The 14,270-nt window shown below is 45.3% G+C and overlaps 1 protein-coding gene across 3 annotated transcripts in view; it reads left to right on the top strand.

Annotated features, from left to right (window-relative positions):
- The window catches only part of Vps53 (VPS53 subunit of GARP complex), a 157,127-nt gene extending 148,096 nt beyond the window's left edge, over window positions 1-9,031 (top strand). For 2 of the 3 annotated variants that reach the window (XM_047547064.1, XM_047547063.1), the window contains exons 20-22: window positions 1,551-1,688; window positions 3,519-3,623; window positions 4,287-9,031. In XM_047547064.1, the coding sequence (XP_047403020.1) occupies window positions 1,551-1,688; window positions 3,519-3,623; window positions 4,287-4,457 (414 nt within the window). In that variant the 3' untranslated portion in view covers window positions 4,458-9,031. The remainder of the gene's footprint in view (window positions 1-1,550; window positions 1,689-3,518; window positions 3,624-4,286) is intronic. The other variant, XM_047547062.1, reaches the window with a different exon arrangement.
- The last annotated feature ends 5,239 nt before the right edge of the window (window positions 9,032-14,270 follow it).

Here is a 14,270-nt window from a genome sequence, read left to right as displayed (position 1 = left end):
GCCTCAAACTCCCAAATAGCATGGATTACAGGTGTGCACCTCTGTGCCATCTAAGTTGTTCGAGATAAAACATTGATGTCTTCCCCAGACTTTTTTACCATTGTCAAAATTATAATCACCATAGCCATTAAGTCAATAGTGTCTCTTGTTAATTAGTTTGTCTTAGCAAGTTATTAAATAACTGGAACATTGATGTTCTCATCTATAAAATGAGAATAACTACTTTCATAAAGACAGGGCCTCATGAAGACTAAATGTGATGAGCAGCTGGGCCCAGTGGCTCACACCTATAATCCCTGCTACTCTGGGGACTGAGGCAAGAGGATCAAAAGTCCAAGAGCAGCCTCTGCAACTTGGTGTGACCATGTCTCAAAATAAAAATTTTAAAATGCTAGTGATATAGTAGAGCATTGGCCTGCCATGCTTAAGACCCTGGGTTCAGTTCCCAGTACAAAAAAAACAGGATGAAGACTAAATGATAAAACATTCCTATCATCATTCCTAGCCACTGATAGACAGAAAAGTTAAGATCCTTCCAGAAAATTAGCATCCAGAACAAATAGGAAAAGTCTTTTTGCCAAGATTTGTTTAAATTTGGTTAAATCTCCTACATCCTCACTAGCATCTAGAAAAAAATCTAAATACAGCAATAGCAAATTAGCATTTTTTGCCTAATGAATAAGCAAGATATTTACGAAAGTTTTCAGTGCTAATGAGGGAGCCTGTGCTGCTAGCAGGTGTTAAATACATATTCTTCATTTGGAAAGCAATTCAGATGTGTCTGCATTGCTTTGGCCTGTCCCAAAGACTGCCATTGATGCACCCAGAATACGTGTACAAGGTTGTCCACTGCACCATTTGTTATTAATGATGAAAATCTAGGAGCAAATTAAATAGAATGGTGTAATATCTCAAATGTACACAAACACACACACATACACCCCCTACAGAGTATTGTATAGCCATTAAAAAATCATGATTTTTTTTTTTCAGTACTGGGTATTGAACCCAGGGCCTCACACACGTTAGGTAAGCACTCTACCACTAAGCTATATAGCTATATCCCCAGCCCTTTTTTATTTTGTGACAGGGTCTCACTAAGTTGCTGAGGCTGGCTTCAATCTTGAGATCCTCCTGCTTCAACCTCCAAGTAGTTGGGATTATAGGCATGTGCCACTAAGACCAGCTTCATGATTTTTTTCAGACTGCCAAAATGGGAATAGAATGCAAAACCTTTATATATTAAGTGGAAAAAAAAACAGGTTATAAAACTGTACACACATATATATACACACCCACAGAGTATGGTTCTGATTTAGTTTTATGTACACAAACTGAACAGCAGGAATTATACCACATTTAACTGTGGTTTCTTGTTTTCCATGGGTAAAGGGAATTAAAAATATTTTCTGTAGTTCTGTTTATTTTCCAAATTTTATGCAATGAGAGTGTATTACGTATATAATCAGGAAAATGTGGTTAATCGGCATGAATTCATTAGGTGTTATGTCTGTATGAAGTGGCTGGTAACACACTGCTTCGCCCCACAGCTCCTGCTGGACACCCACTCCCTGAAGATGGTCCTGCTCGATCTCCCTTCCATTGGCTCACAGGTGGTGAGGAAAGCCCCTGCCAGTTACACTAAGATTGTTGTGAAAGGCATGACCCGGGCTGAGATGATCCTCAAGGTAATGGTTGTGTCTTCCTCGGGGATTCTGTTTTAAGCAACTGGTTATATATTTTGATCCCATATTCTGGGGGGATTCTGGTTTTGAAAGCCTAGCATAGGGCCTATCTCCTCCACCAGTCCCAAATGATCATCTGCAGCCTTTGTTTGGACTAAATTTTGGCCTCATCAGATATTATTTGAAGTCAGTGGACAGTTACTTGGGGACCAGTAATTCTTTCTGACAAAGGAATTTTTTGTTGTCATGAGATTCTCTTGTAATAAGATTTGGCCAAGACTGGGAGTTAAGTGGAGTTGTCGCTGTGAATCCGTTGTTTAAGTCAGGAATCCCTTTGCTTCTCATAACCTAGGCTATCTCATAGGCCTAGCTATCGGTTATCCTCCCCTCCTACATAAGCCTTTTTGGCTTTCTGTACTTTGTGCCTTTAAATGAACTCTGAACAGATGTTATAGTAACTGAATCTAATCAACAAATTTTTTTAAAGCATTACTTAACAAGATATTGTACTTGAGGTGATGCTGCCAAGAGTATCTCTAACATCTCCCTGATTTCCACCTATACCGTGAGAAAAGGGCAGAGGCTAGAGAACAAGTAGAACTATCCTGATAAGGTCTCAAAGTCCAGGGCCTGTAGGCTCTTCAGGCCCACTTCTCAAACAGAATAACTCAAATGATGGCAGGAGAAAAAAGTAGCAGCAGCCCACAGACACCATGGGACCAGGCAGGGGCCCCACACAAGCCTTGAGCCACGGCCTGAGGAAACTGGAAGCAGCCTGATGGATTTCTTCTCCAGCTGGTGTTCTCTCTGCAGGGAGAACATACAGTTTGGGAATGATCTGCAGAGGACTTCTGAGGGAGATGCTCCTCACTGCTCTGGTACATTCTTAGGAATTCAAAACAAAATTATTGTACTGGGGGAAGAAAATCAGATGCTGCTTTCCAAAACCAAATGGAAATGAATCTGAGGGTTGCAACGCCATCTGTTTGTGTATTAACTGGTAGTTTAAATGAATGTGGTTAAATGAAGGTCCAGATTTTAGGTCTTCCAAAGAGTGAGGCAGCTTTGGGATTTCTGTTTTTGAGAAGATCCACTCACATCAGTTCCTTTTGTTGCCTGGTTCTCCAGAACAGACAGAAGGAGCGGGGTATGGCACACCCCTGTAATCCCAGTGACTCAGGAGGCTTAGGCAGAAGGATCACAAGCTCAAGGCCAGTCTCAGAAACTTAGGCCCTAAGGATCTTATCAAGTTATCGAGGCCCTGTCTCAAAATAAAAAGGGCTAGGGATGTGGCTCAGTGGTAAAATGCCCCTGGGTTCAGTCCCTGGTACCAAAAAAAAAAAATGGACAGAAGGAACAGGCACCGGTGCCCATGAAATGCTTCCAACAGGAGACCTTTGACACTGTTTCCCAAATGGTCCCTATTTAAAAAACAAAAAATCTCCTTCCCAGGTGCACTGAATTAGACTACACAGAGAACAGACCCAGAATCTGCACATTAAAAAGCAATCTAAGGGACTGCAGATGTGGTCCAGTGGTAGAGCACTTGCATGTCATACACGAGGCCCTGGGTTCCATCCCCAGCACCATCAAAAAAAAAAAAAAAAAACAATGCAAACAGTATTTGTGATTTGTGGTTTAGCAACTTGGGAAACATTGCTCATTGAATGTGAAGGTGAAATAGACCATCAGGGTATTTCTGAATTTGGGGTCACTGCTGCTCAAGGGAATCTTACCCTTTTCATGGTCAGCTGTCCAAGAGAGGAGAGGTGATCCTTGTGCCATACCTGTGAGTTTTCCTTAAGGTCCTGCTTTTGTCACTTCCCTTGGTAGGTAGTGATGGCCCCCCATGAACCATTGGTGGTGTTTGTAGACAACTACATCAAACTCCTTACGGACTGCAACACAGAAACCTTCCAGAAGATACTAGACATGAAGGTGAGCACAGTGAATTTTCTTGTCCACCCCACTCATCCTTCTTACTCTGCAGGGTGGAATATGGGTTACTGAGGAGCTGCCTCAAAATGCATGTTGTGAACCCAGAGTGGTGGGGTACGCCTATAATCCCAGCAACTGGGGAGGCTGAGGTAGGCGGATCACAAGTTTAATGCCAGCCTCAGAAATTTAGAGAGACGCTATCTCAAAAAAATAAAAAGGGACTGGGGATGTAAGTTGGTGATAGAGCACTTGTAGGTTGGATCTCCAGTACCCACCCCCCAAAAAAAAAATCCATGTTGCTAACCCCACCATGCAACCCAGATTCCTGGAGGGCAGTCCTGGGCGTGTAGGCTTCAGCTCCCTGCACTGGGAGCTGATGCTCAGCAGAGGACAGAATGGAGGGAGCAGAAGGATCATCCTTCCTCCGTCTTTGCCTGTCCTTTCTTCTCTCTTCACCCTTTCTTTCTCTCCTACCCCATTTTTTCTTCCTGTACTTTCTCCCAGGGTACTACTGAAGGCTGCTAATCTCCCTGAAGAAAGCTTTTGTCCTCAGCCTGGAATAATTATGCTGATTGTAGAGACCACACTAACTGCAGACTTTCTCTCTGGGCCATTGCAGGGCCGCCTCCTGACCACTCACTCTCCTCTCTCTCTCACCCTCAGGGGCTGAAGAGAAGTGAGCAGAGCAACATGCTGGAACTCCTGCGCCAGAGACTCCCCACCCCGCCCTCAGGGGCAGAAGGCTCCAGCTCCTTGTCCCTGATGGCTCCTACACCAGAACAGGAATCATCTCGCATCCGCAAGCTGGAGAAACTAATTAAGAAGAGACTGTAGGAGCAGTCTCACAAGGGGCACCAAACCCAGTTCCTGGAAGCCCTGAGTGCCCCTGTACCCGTCCCCCACCAGTGACTCTCAGATCCTCAGTCTTGAGTCTTCTGGACATTGAGGTTGCTACTGTGTCTTTCCCATGCCCTGTATTAATTCCTGTCCCAGTGGGAGAAGCTGAGTAAGGGCTGGGTTATAAAAAGGCGGTTTAGATTATCTCTCATTGCTGACACGGAGGCAGCAGTGGGTGAAAGGTCCCTGTGCTTCAGTTGCTGTTTCCAGGCTGCCCTTGAAGGTTGAGTTGTCATTGGCTCTTGTAGCTTCACCATGACAGTCATACCCTCCGACACCTGGGCCCTATTCCTTGCCACATGCCTGTCCAGCAACTTGGATGAGGAAGCCTGGATCTTGCTCCTTCCCCTGTCTGCTACTATTGGAGGTCACCTCTGCAGCCAGAAGGCTAAGAGTGTTCCTGGGATTGGCTGAGTGAATGGAGTGCCAGACGCAGGATTCAGTACTAGCCTTTATGAGGACAGTGGAAGCATGTGCACTTTTCCATGTAAATCACAGTTTCCTGGTACCTTCTATGACATGGCCAAGTTTCCCTGTGTTCTCATTTCTTGTTAGTCTCCAGAAGAGAAGAGCCTTCTGTGTCTTTCACTCTGGAGGGCTGTATGAACCAAGCCTTGGAAACAAACCAGACTGGGGCTGCTGACCTGTTGTGGAGACCGACCCAGATCTGCCATAGCGGGTTCTCGGGTGTGGGGTGCAGCTCAGTGGTAGAACACTTGCCTGGCAAGTGCAAGGCCCTGGGTTCAATATCCTGCACTGCCAAAAATAATAAGTGGATCCTGCTTGGCACTGTGTTATGTGAGATTATTTTCTCTTTCTTTATTCCCTCTCTGTTCCTGACTTTTGGGGAAGCAATTGCCTTCTATGTAAGGAAACCAGAAAGTTCTCTTGGAAAACCTTTTCTAGTTTTTTTCTGCAGATGAACTGTAGGAGGGAATAGATAACCTGTACTATCTGATGTCCTCATGCTCATTCACTTTCAAACCCAGAGTACTTTCCAGAGTCATCTGAAACAATAAAGATGGTGTTCAGTGTGCACAACACCGTGTATTAACAAGAGAGAACCTGGTGTGGCTCAGTGGTAGAGCACTTGCCTGGCATGTATAAAGCACTGGGTTTAATTCTCAGCACTGCATATAAATGAATAAAATAAAGGTCCATGGACAACTAAAAATATTTAAAAACAAAAAGAGAGAGAGAGAGAACCTGGGTCCTTAGATACCAGGAACAGAAAATTGACCTTACTCTCCAGGCTCAGATCTGGCCTGGCCCAGAAAACAGCTTGAGTCCAGACTGCTCTTCCTGTTCACCTACTGGCTCTGGGCAGCAGAGCTTTGCAGAAAATTGCTCCATAGAGCCACTGCAGTCCCCTGGCATCATCCTGCATCCAGGAGGCAGGTATTGTACCAGGTAGTCACCTTAATTCTCTTGGTTCACTTGAGACCAAGGCTTATTTAACCACGACCACAACCTGAGGGTGACCCCAGCTGGGGAGAGCCCTGAGGTAGAAGGTAGAGTTCTCTATAGATGAAGCGTGTGTGAGGCCTCAAGATCAAATTAGATTATCCCATAGTGCTCAGAACTGAGTGTTCAGGACAGAGGAAGTTTTCTGAAAATCTGTAAAACTTGTGACAGCCATACAGTAGAAAACTTTAAGGTTTGAAAAGCTAGTGAGAAACATTGGCTGTTTGTCTCCATCTTGTTTTCCCAGTATACCACTCCACACTATTTCCCTCCCTCCCTCTGACCCCACCCATCAGTTCCAACTTTGAAACCCCACCTCTGCCCTGTGCTGGAGATGGAACCCAAGGCCTCAGGCATGCTGGGTAAGGCATGCTCTACCTCTGAGCCACACCCCCAGCCCCAGAGCCTCATTTCTTTTATCAACTTCCAGCCTGTTCTTGCTAGTCAGTAGAACTCTTATGTATTGAAATCTCTAAGAAGAAAATAAGTGGTGAAGAGATATGACTGTTAGTGGAGCTCTGTTAGGAAGAGATTCAAGATTAGAGACGTGCAGGAGGATCGGGGAGGGGGTTGGGAGGCTCGGCCTTAGCGGGATTCCTCTGTGCTATCATGGTGCTCTGGTAAGGTTATATGCACTAATTGAAAGAAGGGGTGGTGGGCTAGTCTCCAAACAGCACAGCCAATTCAACCGTCTGTCATCGACCTAGGGAGGCTGGGAAAGCCAGTGCACTCCTGCACCTGGTTCTTGTCACTCTCAATGTTTACAGATCCACACTTCTCTTTTTAGTTCATTCATGAGGAGTCATTTTTCTGGACATCTCCATAATGGCATTGAGATGTCAAGCTGCTGTTTTCCCAGTTGGTGGTCACCGCCAGGGAAGTTGCTTTCCTGATTTATTACATTGTCAGAAATCCCCAAGGAGTCAACATTTGTCAGTTGGAGTTATGTTCAGTGTCTCATTGATGGGGACTGAATACGGGGAGTGCAGCCTGGAGAGACAGCATGTTTCTCACCTGGGGACATGCACCAGAATCACCTGGGGCCCTTTTAAAAAATGTAGATGCCTGGAGATTTTGAGTCAGTAGGTCTGCAGAGGGCCTGGCGTGTAGTCTTAAACGCTCCATAGGTGATTACATTTGTCTATCAATATCCACGGAGGATTGGTTCCAGAACTCCCCACCCCCGTGGATATAAAAATCTGCAGATGCTTGAGTCCCCTCATATAACACGCCATAGCCTTTGCCTATACTCTAAACACCTCCTGCTGTACACTTTAAATTATCTATAGACCACTTATATATCTAACATGATAGAAACGCTACACAAATAATTGTACTGGATTGTTTGGGGAATAATGACAAGAAAAAGGTCTGTACTTATTTCATGTAGGCACAGTTTTGTTTTGTTTTTTCCAAATACTTCTGATCCACTTTTGGTTGAATCCACAGTTGTGGTATCCACAGATATAGATGGCTGACTATGGGAGGTTTATTCTTTTCTAAGAACCATTGCAATACACAAAAATTTGCTACAGGGTTCCTGTAGCCCATTTGCATAAATGTATATTTTTGTGGTTCTCTGAGTGTAACTGCAGTACAGCGATCTTTGCTTATAGCCAGCAGCTTTCATTTCAAACTCGTGTTGGTAGTCAGGGGTGCCAGGAGCTGCACTCTCATTCAACACTGATGAGGAGTCTTCCTCTTTGATGACCAAGCCCCAAACAGAAGCTTTACTTATTATTGTTACTTCAAAATAACATATATAAATGAGTAGCCATTGATGAAAGCAGCATCCAATAACTATAATTCAGTTAACCTCAGATACTTTTTTAAGGCACCCAAGATTGAAACCAGAGGTGCTTAACCACTGAGCCACATCCCAGATCTTTTCATTTTTTATGTTGAAACAGGGCCTCATGAAGTTGCTGAGGCTGGCTTTGAACTTTCAATCCTCCTGCATCCGCCTCCCAAGCCGCTGGGATTGCAGGTGTGCACCACTGCACACAGCTCTCTAGCCTCTTTAAAAACAAAAAATAAAAACAACTTTGAAGTCTCCTTGTGTTTAAAATAAATATTGACGATTTATAAATCGATAAAGAATTCACTGTTACTCTTATTATGGACAGGCTTTCTAGAGAGCTGGCTTAGAGGTGCCAGGCTGGAGAAAGTTCTGTTTGGACTACACCCCTGAAACAGGAGTCACAAAGGGCAGGGATGTTTTGATCTCCAAGTTAAGTTCTGAAGCTAAAGCTAATGCCACTCCTTCCTCTCTTGTGGTGCCTAGTGTGTGTGAGGCTCTGGGTTCAATCCCTAGTGCTGAAAAGCAAAAATAAAAACCTTCCTCTCTGGCAGAACAAACAGCCAGTACCCAAGACTCTGCCCAGCACCCACAGAGGGTTCTTGTTCTCTCATGTGTCAGGTAGTGCCATGGTATAGATCAAACAGGAGTGAGAGCAGAGATGCCAAGAGCAACGTTAACAGTGAAGGGCAGACGGGGCAGGAGAGCAGGTCCAAGGCTGCTGCCTGATGCGGGGGATGTTCCACGGCTCCTCCTGAGTTGCTGTTGGACAAGGAAGCTTGGTTCCCTGTTTACAGAATACTAGGGGAAATGCCAGAAGTGAACAGCTGGAAATCTAATTCCTCTCCCTAGGAAGAAAAGTCTCAAAATAACTAGCTCGCTTGAAGGTGAAGGCAAGTGTTCCACACTTTTTGTCTACTCCAAGTCAGATTCCTAAAAATAAAATGGTTAGAACTCACTGCACTGGGCCTTTTAAGCACTAGCCTTGGAAACATGGACTCATGAAAATGCATGCAGATGTAAGGAATACCATTGCATTTTATATATTAAATAAAATTTTCCAGTCCCATCCTAGTATTCATCAAAATAGCCTCTTGGACCCTCAGAGTTCTACACCTTTGGGAGACCTAAATTGCTTTAAAATAAAGGAATTACTTTTTTGTGTAAATATCTTTCATTTTGCCCATCTGGAAGTGATTTCTTGGTGCACATTGGAGCACAAAATACTGCAGTTAATTAAAGCATTACTGGATGTCATTTGCTAGAATGTCTTTCCCTATTGCTGACAGAAAACAGAAGGGGCTACAGGAAAGAATTAGCAAGCCCAGGAACCTTGGGCTCCCCTCCCAGTGACTGCCTTCCTCCTGGTGAAGAGGCAGGTAGAGATGTACCCCTTCCCTGGTGATCTAAGGAAGCAATGCACAAGAGGAGATGGAAGCGGTCACCAGCCAGGTGCTGGCCTGCCCATCTGTGGTGGCACCCTCTCTGAATATGCACACCATACTTGGAATCTCCTCGTATTCTGAGTTTCTACCCTCTTATCTTTCCCTTCCCTACTCTTCCTGTCCCAAGCGCAGCCTGCTTTCCCATGCGACCCCCCAGCGATTCCTCTCCTGTATACAGTAAGTTAATCCTGTTTTCTTCATTACAGGGTGGATATTTTGCAACAAAAACTTTTTTGAGAAGTCTGATATTTCTTTCCACAGTGGAAGGTCTGTGGCACCACTTCCATTAGTTTGGCTTCAAAATCATTACCCAGTTTCCATTGTTTGTTGGCACCAGCTCCCCCACTTCAGTAGGGCAGCCAGGGATCAGTCCCATGGACAAAGAAACACTTCCTCGCTTCCCACCCAGGAGGGCTGTCAAAGATGATTTACCCACCACTTCTCTGCCTTCTCACCTACACAACCAGGCTTGGAAGATGCTGGTGAGCAGTGGCCTGTGAAGAATGTGTCTATTTGAGAGCCCACGGGGAAGGGAAACTTCCATGGAAAGCCTACTGTCAGGTCTGGTTCTGGCACCTTGGCATTGGGCGAGTCATTGATCCTCTGAGTCTCAGCTTTCAGTATCTGTGAGAGGGGATTATAACAGGGATGTGAAGGTGACATGAGACTGGTTGTGTGTATGGTTCTGTACGCCACATGGCGGTGGGAAATGTGAAGTGTTCCTTATCATTTGCCCTGGCCAGAGTCTGTGGCTAACAGGTCTGGAGAGTTGCTGTGTCACCCCACCTTACTCTCCCTAGGCTGACTAATAAAATGGCCAAGTGGCAACATATCCTGCTGTGTGTGCAAGCTGCATCCGCAGCAAGTATCAGAATTATCTAGTCTTTGCCTTATTAGGTTATGATTTTAATATCCATCTTACGCAAGAGTTTTAAGACTGCATTCTGTATTCTCCTTGCCCTGGCAGCTGCTATTTCCGTAGCATTTAGGGATAAACCTGCAGATACAGAAGAGAGTTTCCTCCTCCTGGTGCTGTTGGCTGGACCGCCTGTGGTGGAAAATGGGGCACATTTCCTCTGCCTGCAAGTTAGAAGGGTTGCCAAAACTTCCTTCCAAACAAGTGTCTCATGTCCGTAACTAGACTCTAGCTAACCACTTCTGGCAGGGACAGAATTCTTGCCTGCATGCCCCGCCCCCCCTTTTTAACCTATAATGTCCAAAAAAACTAAGCAATATTATCTTAAGATAGCCAATCAGAGGACTGAGGATGTAACTTAGTGGTAGAGTGCTTGCCTAGCATGCACCAGGCCCTGGGTCTCATCCTCAGTACCAAAAACAAACAAAAAAGGTAGCAGGACCCAGTGGCACACACCTGTAATCCCAGCGGCTCAGGAGGCTGAGACAGGAGGATCCCAAGTTCAAAGCCAGCCTCAGCAACTTAGCGAGGCCCTAAGCAACTCAGTGAGACCCTGTCTCTAAATATTAAAGTACAAAAAAGGGCTGGGGATGTGGCTCAGTGGTTGAATGCCTCTGGGTTCAATCCCCATACCAAAAAAAAAAGAAGGCATTGAGGTTCACAGTTTGGATTCCTTTAAAGTTGCTTTGCAAGTTTAGACCTTGCCCAAGGCCAACTGAATCCTTATATTCAGCTGCAAAGTTCCTGCCTGGCTCTTTCAGTCCCCTTTGGGGTCCATTGATTCAGAGTATAGGGGATGAATTGGGGTGACCTTTAAAAAATAAAGAGTTGAGCTGGAGATGCAGCTCAGTGGTAGAGCCCTTGCCTAGTATGCAGGAGACCCTGGGTATAATCCCCAGCACCACAAAATAAATAAAAATAGTTTTAAATGCTTTGTCCCCTAGGAATGTTTCTCACTTAGTCTGAGGGCTCTGGTAGCTTCTGCTCAGTAATGAAATGGAATTTGCAGTTTCCGTGCCTCCTTCTGTTTGGGGTAATTTTCCAGCAAGTGAGAAATTAAGAACAGCTTCTCCACAAACTTCCTTCCACTTCCGGGGCCAAGAAAAGTATTTGTAAAGCACTCTGCAACTTACAGGGGTACCAGGTGAGATGGTGACAGGAAACGCCAGCTCCTTGAGTCTGTCTGCTTTGTGCTGATGGAAAAGGAAGGCACTTCTCAGGGAGGGGGAAATACCAGCTGCCAGGGAGCCCGAATTCCACAGGCTTCTTCACCAAAGAAGCTTGAATCCGGGCCGACTAGAGCAACCACTGAAGAGCTTTAGCAGGCAAGTGGAAAAATTATCAAGTGCTGTGTGAAGAAAACGTCAGCTCACACTGAGACACCCTCCCAATCTCATACCCAGGCCCAGAGCACTCCATGCATGGGGCGCTCTACCACTGAGCTTTATCTCTAGTCCTTTTTACTTTTTATTTTGGGGGGGGGGGGGTCTGGCTAAATTTCCCAGGCCAGTCTCAAACTTTCCATCCTCCTGCCTCAGCCTCCAGAGGCACTGTGTTTACAGCCATACAATCTCTGTGCCTTGCTGTGCTTAACTCTTTTTTTTTTTTTTTTTTTTTTTTTTTTGCGGTACTGGGGATCAAACTCAGGGCCTTATGCTTTTGAGGCAAGCACTCTACCAGCTGAGCTATCTCCCCAGCCCTGTGCTTAACTCTTAAGGATCCCAAGTTTTGATTCTGCAGGAAGTGAGCTGGATTACAGAGGAGGGTGCTGATGATAGTTAAGGCTCCAGTTGGTTCAGCCTTGGCCCTTGGCTGCAGGGCCCAGCTGTGTGTGACCCACATATACTCTTTGATCATAAGCAGGTCTAGATGATTCAATGAGACCTGTTCATGATTGAGGGAGGAGGGTGTAAAAAAGGGATGGGAGAAAAGGGGGTCTCATCCATAATCTCATGGGATCAAAATCCCCCCATTAAGGGCTGGGATTGTGACTCAGTGGTAGAGGGCTTGGCTAGCACACGTGAGGCACTGTGTTTGATCCTCAGCTCCACATAAAAACAAATAAATAAATAAAGTTATCATGTCCATCTACAACTGAAAATTTATTTTTTAAAAATCCCCCATTAAGCAGGTGTGATTAACTCCATTTTGTGGATGAGCCCTGCAGGCTCAGAGGGAAAGTGGCATCCGAGGCTGTGTGGCCAGGAAGGAACAGAGGCAGGGTTTGTCTCCAGTCCCATTCCATCATCCTGGCACCCTGCTCCACAGGTAGCTTTCAAGTTTAGGAAACCAAATTTTCCATGGAATCCTCACTATACAAAATAGATATAAAGTATTAATATATTTTATGAGTTTAAATAGTTTTTAAAGCAAATCAGTAAGAATATTGAAACTATTTTAGTAAATAGAAAGCATTTAAAATCTAAGGTTATGGATGGCAACTTACCTGCATCAACCCCAAATAATTTATTTCCGTTTGCTTTGGTTGCACACAATAGAGAAATCTCGATTTGATCCAGCTAACGACTTAGAAATAGTATCATGTTCTTCAGTTTTTAAACAGCCCTGTTTCCAAGGCACCAAGAGACTCTCCAGAAGTCTCTGTGGAGCTGAACAGCCCTGGCAGCAAAAGGACACACTGAGGGTCTTCAACAGTTGACATCTCCCGCGTGGCACACTGGAGGATGCATGCTGTGTTGTAAACAATTGTTAATGTCTATTTTTTAGGACAGGTTTAAAATAGGGGTTTTTTTGGGGGGGGTACTGGAGATTGAACCCAGAGGCACTCTACTGCTGAGATGCTCCCCAGCCCGATTAATTAATTAATTTATTTATTTACTTATTTACTTATTTACTTATTTTCATTTTGACACAGGATCTTGCTCAGGCTGGCTTGAATTTGGTGATCCTCCTGCCTTAGCCTCCTGAGTTGCTGCAATTATCGGTGTGAGCCATGCACCCAGCATAATATGCATTTTAAAATGTGAAGTTAGAATCAAACTTTTATAAAGGCCCTTCCCCCATCAAAACATCTCTGAAGAATTCAAGTTTTCTCCCCTCTGTCTGTTTAAAAACTGCTGCTCTTTTTAAAACAATGTTCCTGTTTGCTTTTTTGACCCCAAAGGGGAGGAGGAGGTTTGGCATGATCCCCTCAGTACAGGAAAGAGCGCCATTTCATTTGAAGTGCACCACGCACTCAGCGACAGCACCTGAACTGTCACCTAAATGCTGTGTGAACAGCCCTGGAAGCCCCTCTCTTCAGGAAAGGACAAGAAGCGCTCTGCTAAGTAACACACACACACACACACACACACACACACACACACACCGTGCAAGGTGTGTTCTAAGAACGAAATGGTGAAACCAGCATGGAGGGAAGGGGCTTGCGCAACCTTTGAAAGGAAGCAGATTCTTTTACCAAACCCCCACAAGCTCCAAATGTTATACCTGAGGCCTCCCGCGTCTGCATATGCAATGCGTCTCAGACTTTTCAGAACTTGAAATGCAGACATGACAGTGGGGCAAATCAGTAGAAGGGGCTGCTCGGATCCAGGTGATGGATCTGGGAACTGTGGCTGCTTCAGGGCACCCCTCCCTCTCTCAGTAGTTGGGCATTTGCTATGTCCCATAGCAGTTGGTCCAACTGTTCAGTTGGGAACTTCTGAATTGGAGCATCTGATTTGGGTGGTACATTGGTTTCTTTGTTTGGGGACTTTGGTCAAAGTCCCTCCTTTTGTAGATGAAATACTGAGGCCCCAAGGCTTTCGAGCCCCTGCCATGAAAGAAGACGGACTGGCAAAGCCTGAGTCACCCATGTGGAGCCCACTTACAGCTCACTGTCCCACTCTCCCTAGCTGGGCTGCCCTGGGGTCTTTGTTCTGCCCTCCTGGTTCCTTAGGCCTGGTCTCCTTTTCCCTGCTGCCTGCAGAAGTGAACAGGAGTCTCCATTCTTCCTTGATCCTGTTGTCCTCTCAGCCACATGCTTCTTTTCTACCGGCTTTGGTAGCATTTCAAACAAGACGTCCACAGTCTCCAACCCAACTTCGTTCCCTCTCGGGCATTCCAATTCCATCTCAGCAACTCTCTTACTTTACACTTGCCATATGGCTGAGTCCTCCCACCCCAGA

The sequence above is a fragment of the Sciurus carolinensis genome, chromosome 3 (genome assembly GCF_902686445.1).
Source record: "Sciurus carolinensis chromosome 3, mSciCar1.2, whole genome shotgun sequence".
In the NCBI taxonomy this organism is placed as follows: domain Eukaryota; kingdom Metazoa; phylum Chordata; class Mammalia; order Rodentia; family Sciuridae; genus Sciurus; species Sciurus carolinensis.
This window is presented reverse-complemented; position numbering and strand designations above follow the sequence as displayed.